The sequence below is a fragment of the Chinchilla lanigera genome, unplaced genomic scaffold (genome assembly GCF_000276665.1).
Source record: "Chinchilla lanigera isolate Chin_1 unplaced genomic scaffold, ChiLan1.0 scaffold00110, whole genome shotgun sequence".
NCBI lineage: Eukaryota > Metazoa > Chordata > Mammalia > Rodentia > Chinchillidae > Chinchilla > Chinchilla lanigera.
The window spans coordinates 2,123,309-2,131,118 of NW_004955511.1; the positions used below are offsets into that span (position 1 = coordinate 2,123,309).

Here is a 7,810-nt window from a genome sequence, read left to right on the forward strand (position 1 = left end):
GTCTATGGCTTACGACTGAGCCCCACACCAACGCTGGCTGTGTGTGCAAACTTCACATAAGTCAGTTCTTTTGAGACTTACAGCACTACAAGGCTGACTTCAACTGTTTCTCTTCCTCTTCCTTTTTAAAACAAGTTTATCTTAAAATGAAAAAAATGAACATGATCAGTTTATAATGGTTTCACTCTCTTCTGCAGGCCAAAGACAATCATTAAAAACTCGGTGAGTATCTTTCCTGAATTTTTCCATGGCTAAGTAAAGAAAATCAAAAAACAGTGAACCTCAATGAAATATATTGTTAAATGGTCCACATACTGCATATTATTGTGTACCGTGCTTTCATCTTTGTGCAATATGACATGGGCATCTTTCCATAGCAGTATATATTTCTCTCAAGTGTTTTGGGCTGTGCACTGACCCATAATGCGAATCTACTATGATTTAGTTAACCTTATTTATAAAATTTTACCCCACACAGAATGTTACAATGAACATCACTACTTCCTAAGTGATTCTATGATCCCCACTTTACAAGGAAAGAAACCGAGACTGAATGGAGTTATGTCCTTTATCTCTGAGAAGTGGTAGGTCTATTTCTTTCAACCCCAGTGGGTTTATTTCTTTCCTACTGCACAATTCTGAGTTTAAGGAAGCTTTCAAAGCACAGGGACTCAGAAGAGGGTGAGTATGATCAACACATCCAAGCAGTGGGCCCTCCTCTTTATAATATTCATTTGATTAGCAAGCATGCTCTGTAGACGGAACAAAGAATTTCACATACAGTGACACTGCGCACCACCAGCAGATCCTGTGTGTGTCTGCCCCTTGTTACCTTCATCCTTAAAAACTGCTTCCTATCACATCATACCATTTTTCTGGAATTCTGAATGTAGTGTCTTGCTCCAGCGTTATGAAGTTATACTACTGTCTGTTTTCTCAAGATATCTGGGGAAAAAATAAAAGAACAACATACTTAGTTTCCTAAATTCCATCCCTTGAGGCGCCTTCTTATCTCAAACCAACCGTTCCATCCTCTGAACCGCATGCCACTGTGCCTGGTATTACTAATAATGCGTCTGTGTTCTTTAGGCTGTATTGCATTTTGGAGACTTATCCGTGTCAATGCTGTGGCCTCAGTTTACTGATTTTTCAGCAGTTGTTTAACAATGAGTATTATTCTATGACAAACAACACTGTTATAAACATTTTGTGCATATATGTATATGCATGAGTATATTTACAGTCAGACGTACACACCAAGTATATGTACACATGTATGAATGTCCATTTATATGTCATTATTAATTTCTCTAGAATATGTGCCTTGTCTGGAAATGCTAGACCATACAAATATATTAAATCATACTAATATTTCCAAGTTGTATTCAACCTTTTTATACTAATACACCTTCCAGACAGAAAATATCACTTTCCATGATTCTGTGTTGGCCAAAACATGACATTTTTAATTGAGTATAAAATCATAATTTAATGACATATTCATATACAGTTGTTTGATGACTAGTGAACTGTGTATTTTTTCATATTTCTACTGAACATTTAGGTTTTATTTATTCTATAATTATCTTGTTTCTATATCTTGTCAAATTTTTTGTTACACTGATTTACAGAAATCACTTACTTATATTGGATACCACACTTTTCTATGTGCTGCAAACAAATTTATCTAACTATATTTTCGGTCAGTAACCATGCTGGCTGTATCATAGTGCTGACTTTTGCCAATAGAGCTGAATTTTCAATCTCAATGATTTGGTCTTTTGTGCCTTGTCTATATGTTTTTCTACATAGTTAAGAAATACACACTCAGCAATGTTTCACACTCACAGCTTTAAAATTTAAATCTATCATTCATTTTTAAACAATTTTCATAAAATGTAAAGTAGGAATTCATATCTGTAAGCATTTATAGCATCAAAGTATACTGCACATTTTACATTGATCTTTATACTAATGTTTTCATACATCAGGTTTCCGTAGATGAATTATTCTGTGTATGATTTCACTTTCTGAGGCCTTAGTCTACATCAAGTTCGACCCAAACTGTGTTATCATTGCTTTACAATAATTTTTATAATCAGATAGGACATGTTCGCTTCCCATCTCATTTTTCTCTAAAATGCCATATGAAACTGCAAAGTCAAACATAAAATTTTCCCAAGTATCTGTTTGGAGTTAAATAGAATTTATAAATTAATTGGAAGGAAATGCAATGTTGACACTATGAACTGGTCTACGTTTTGGTCTTCCTTTTTAGAGACAAAGTTTAAAACTTTTTTATTAATAAGGGCCATGAGCATGTTCTGTCAGATTTGCACTGATGTGCTTTATTGTTATTGTAGATACATTTTCAAATATTTTTTCTTTTTCTACTAAACAGAAATGTATTGAATTTTGTATAATGGCTTAACATCAAGCGATTCTAGTAGCCTCACTAAAACTGTATCTGATAATTCTCTAAGCTTTTCTATAGAGACAATTACATCTTCAAAATAGCAAATGCTCCTTGTTCTATGATCATGGTAACTTTGATTCTTTTTCCATATCATTTTTCCCTTGTACGGAATTCAGAAAAATATTGAGCAGAGGCGATGGTAATGGTTGTCTGATCTCAGCCCTTTATTTAGAGGCACTGCTTTTCAGGAAGTAACAGAGCCATGGTGTTTGCGATGCAGCAATCAGCAGGTGATCTAACAACTTCCTACACCGAGAGGGTCAAATGGCTTCTCCCCTTTCATATGTTAATGTGGTAAATCACATCAACAAACTTTCTCATTTTAACGACATTTTCATTGCTGTAGTAAATAGAAGTTGTTCTCTAGCTAATGGAGAATATTTTCTTTTTCTCTGCTTCTGGCGTTTTTTTCCTGCAAGGAAATTGGACTTGCTTTCTGCACTCGGCCCGTAGGCAGGCAATGGTGCGTGGGACCCATGGATCTGAGAGGGACTGGGCAGCTCCGCCCTGCCGCAACTTCCTGGGAGCCTCTGGGCCCTGACGGAACAGCTCCCTAGGGTGTGAGACAAAGGATCCCTCCTAGCTGCCCAGAAAGGATGGTAATGCTCTTCTGTAACTGTGCTCCGTGGTGACAAATTACTTCCCTTGTAAACCCAAAATCTGCTTCCAGGGCCCAATGGTGATGGTGTGATCTCCGCGTCACTCTTGGTTTTTGCTCCCCTGGATAAAAACCTGAGCAGAGGAGACAATAGGTATTTGCTGGAGACTCTTTTATACTCTGCGATTGCTGGTTCAATGCAAGGCTGGGTTTGATGAGTGAATGCGCATTTTCAAAGTATTTGTCTGTATATTCAAAAATAAATAAGTTCTAATTTTCCTTCTTCATATTTTGCTTGTATTAAGATTGTATTAGCCTCATGAAATGTCTGGAAGAAAGTTCATTTTGCAGTCACTGGCATGAGATATTATAACATTGGAGATCATAGTTCCATAAATGTTTAGTACACACTGTTTGTAACAAAAATAGACCAAGTAATTTTGTGATTAGATTTTAAAATAAGTGTCACGCTGTTTAACACTTTAACAAAATTTAAATATTTTCCATGTATATACACGTGTGTAAACACAAACACATGCACATTTTATTACTCTATCTTTTTAGTCAGCATTCTTTAAAAAAAATTGAGAACGCAAAATAACGTTTCAAATTATATCTATAGTACAAAGTATCATGATTTCACAAAAACATCATGTGCCAGACATCCAATATTAGACCAAAAATAAGTTTTATTATAGCATTTGATTAAAATAGTGAGTTTGAAATGGGAACAGATTTCATTAAGAATTTTGAAAACAAAATCCATAAGGCAAAATTGATCAATTATTATTTCACATTTGGTAACTTTGGTCCATAAAGAATAAAATAGATGAATTAAATACAATACAGAATGTGAGGGAAACTTTGTCAATCAGCTACTAACGAAAACTCAAAAACAGGATAAAAAAGCACCCATAAGTCAACTCACTACAACTGTTGCAAAATCCAAACAGGCAATTTACTAATGACTAGAATCCGAAAATTCAAAGAAGTATAACAGGTAATGAGGAAATTATTTTGTACTTAAAAATAAAGACATCACTGCAACTTCATCTTCATCTTCTTGGCAGAAATACATTAGAAGGCTATCAGCATCCATGAGGATGCTTGTTTATAGCAGTGTCCACTGGTCCACCCATTACAGAGAGCAAACTGGTCAGACTTGGGCAAATTAAACATGTGTTGGATCCCCTGAACTTAATGATTTTGTCCTAGGAATATTTCACAGACAAATTTTCATACTTACGGTGGAGCCACGTTGTAACCGCCTTCTCCTCCATTAGAAGACAAAGCAGGTGATGCGAGGTGCAGGCTATCTACAACAGTAGATACCCCTGTAGGCTATCTACAGGGGCCAAAGCATGGGCCAAGGACAGGCAAGCAGGCCTGGGGCAGCATCTTGCCAGCTCAAGTGACGTTCATAGAGGAAATGGAATTGCACATTTACAACTATTAAAGAACTTTGGCAATGCTGGACAATTTTATGGCTTATCAAATTTTTGTCTGAAATACATTGATGGTTTTCATAAGAAAATGATCTATTGCCCTAGTTGCTTTCATACATACTTCTAAGAAGACTGTAAATAATCTCATGAGAGTCGGAGTAGACTCAGCAAAGAAGGGAGGTTCAAGGAGACATGGAAATAAATTAGAGTAAGATCATACCCAAATATATGGGTAGGTAAACGTCCTCAGATACAATAACTTCTATTTGGGGAGCTAACATTGTAATTAAAGTACATAAAGCAAAAAGAGAAATGAACTAAATGAAAGTAAACATATTTCATATGCTATACCTGATGTGTTTATGGAATGGCAGTAGCTGAGAACAGAGCCGCTGTCCAATAGCAATTTTTCCAAAATGTAGGTGAAATTCTCCACATTGAGGACCAAGGTCAGCCTTCCAAATCCAAGTCAATTATGTCACAGGAAATATTGTCTGAATGACTGTGAAACCAAATCTTACACCGTTTTCAAATTCAGACACAAAGACTCACAGTGGTCTTACTTTCTCTGTTATTGTTTTGTTGTAATTTTTAGCTGACATTTATTTCATGCTAAACATGGAACAAAATAATGGCAGTGCAGTGACTGGATTCCTTCTCCTCGGGTTTGCTGGTCAACACAGGTCCTGGCAAGTCCTCTTCACGGCCTTCCTCATCATCTACGTGGCCACATTGGTGGGCAACATCGGGATGATCCTGCTCATCAAGACAGACCCTGCCCTTCACACGCCTATGTACTTTTTCCTCCAGCAACTGGCTTTTGTTGATCTCTGCTATTCCTCTGCCATCACACCCAAGATGCTGCAGAACTTTGTGAGCACAAACCAGTCCATCTCCTTCACAGGATGCATACTGCAGTTACTAGTCTATGGGACATTTGTCACAAGTGACTGCTTCATCCTGGCTTCCATGGCCGTGGACCGCTACGTGGCCATCTGCAAACCCCTGCACTACCCAGTTATCATGTCCCGGAGACTCTGCATTCAGCTGCTGCTTGGTTCATACCTCATGGGCTCCCTAAATGCTTCTGTGAACACCAGTCTGACTTTCTCCTTGGACTTCTGCAAATCTAATGCAATTAATCACTTTTTCTGTGATATACCTCCAATTCTCGCTCTATCATGCTCCAGGATTGACTTCAATATCATGGTCCTGACAGCCTTTGTGGGGTTTAACTTGACCCTCACTGTGTCAGTCATCATCTTTTCCTACATATACATCCTGGCCACCATCCTCAGGATGTCTTCTGCCGCCGGACGGAGAAAAGCTTTCTCCACGTGCGCCTCCCACCTGACAGCCGTCACCATCTTCTATGGGACCCTTTCTTACATGTATGTACTCCATGGGGCCAACCGGTCTCAAGAACAGGAAAAAGTGGCTTCTTTGTTTTATGGAATTATGATTCCCTTGTTAAACCCTCTCATCTACAGCCTGAGAAACCAAGATGTGATAGCAGCCATAAGGCACATGGGAATGAAGTGCTTCTCAGCATGATTTCTGTATCGGTATGGGTCAACCAGAAACCCAGCTTGGTTCTCTTATTCCCCAACTTCTGAGCATATGACAACTGTCTATGATGCACAAAGTCACTCCTAAATTACCCATAGCATCTTAAAAATATTGAAAAACACATCAAATGATTAAATACATGAACTTCTTTTTATGTTTTGATTGACAGTGTTTGGAATTAAAGTCAGAGCTTCACACATGATAGGCAAGAGATCCACAAGTAAGATATGTACCCAAACCCAAGCAAAGTGTGTGTGTGTGTGTGTGTGTGTGTGTGTGTGTGTGTGTGTGTGTGTGTGTTACTAGGAATTGAATCCATGGTATTTGCATTGAGCTACTTTGCCAGTCTTTTGTTTTTTTTATTCTGAAGCAGGGTCTCTGTAAGTCACTAAGTCTCCCAGGCAGACAAATGAACTTCTTGTTCATGTTTCTTAAGGTAAATTTATCTGAAAAGAAGGCATTGATTGATTCTGTTTTTGTACATTGCAAAGAGCCTTTTTTCAAGTACCTGTCATAAAAACAAAATTATGCTAAAGAACATAATCAATGTTGAGGCAGTACCTCCATAATTAGAGTGCACAGACATATCAAGGCTTCTCTTAAAAAATAAAAACTGGTCTTCCATCTTTGATTCTTTGTTGCTTGTTTGACTTGTGGTTTTTGTTATTCTCTGTGTAATAACTCCTGTTCTTATCAGGTATCTATCTTATCATAATAAAGTAAAATATTACAGGCCATTACTTTAGATAATATGGCAGAACAAATCCTTCGAGGACCTTCTTCCCATCTTACAGTGTGGGTGGGCTTGGAATTTTCCAAGTCTTTTAGATTCTGACTCCTCTTTGCTTAATGATTTCTATTCAAATCATGTTGCTCTTCCCACACTGACCACAGCTGCTAGGGTGAACCATAGCATACCTTCGACACGTTCTTCTGAGACCTCCTCCACTGGACTGTCATCCCTCTACCTACTGCAGAGCACTAGAAGGGCACTTGGCAGACAAGGTCTTTGCCCCTGTCATGAAAGGAAAAGTTCAGCAAGTAGATGTGTTAGACTATGAGTGTACCTAAGCTAATCACAAACTGATGGCTCCCAAACTATCTCCTGAAGGAAAAATAAATCTGTGTGCTTTGGTCAGAGGAAGTTGAGAGTTCTCGCACCTGCAGTTGAACAACATTACTAACGTTGCACACACTGGTCATGAGATCAGGAACACAGAATGTCAATCCACAAACCTATGACGCTAACTCTCCTTCATATAGTTTCTAATTACCAAAGAAGCTACTAATGGAACTTAGCTTCTCCTTTCACCCTGACCCACTTAAAGTTTCCCTCATAACAACTTCCTAAGCACACACAATTCCAAATTTCTTTTCCACGTAACTTTACTCCAAATATTCTGAAATTGTAAAAGCCACCTGGAAAACATTCATCTTTAGTTACTCTGGATTTAAACAACATATAGATCTCTAGGAGAAAGAATGATTGAGGGTAAAAATTTTCTTTAAATAAGTCATGGTCAAGGTGATGTTATAAGGCGTGTTCCAAAAGCAATTTCAATTTTGCACTAGGAAGTACAAACACTTGAATTTACGCTAGGTTTACATATCCTTACAGAAAGTTGGGTTTCTACAATTATGATGACAAGACTACATATCCACAGCTAAATATAGGTTCTTAGATGTATGACTCACTCTAGTGTAAGGAAAACATAGAAAATG

The 7,810-nt window shown here is 37.7% G+C and overlaps 1 protein-coding gene across 1 annotated transcript; it reads left to right on the forward strand.

Annotated features, from left to right (window-relative positions):
- The first annotated feature begins 5,137 nt into the window (after window positions 1–5,137).
- On the forward strand, window positions 5,138–6,073 carry LOC102028447 (olfactory receptor 5AK2-like). The gene has a single exon (XM_005408251.1). The coding sequence runs from the start codon at window positions 5,138–5,140 to the stop codon at window positions 6,071–6,073; it is 936 nt and encodes a 311-aa protein (XP_005408308.1).
- Window positions 6,074–7,810: the final 1,737 nt, after the last annotated feature.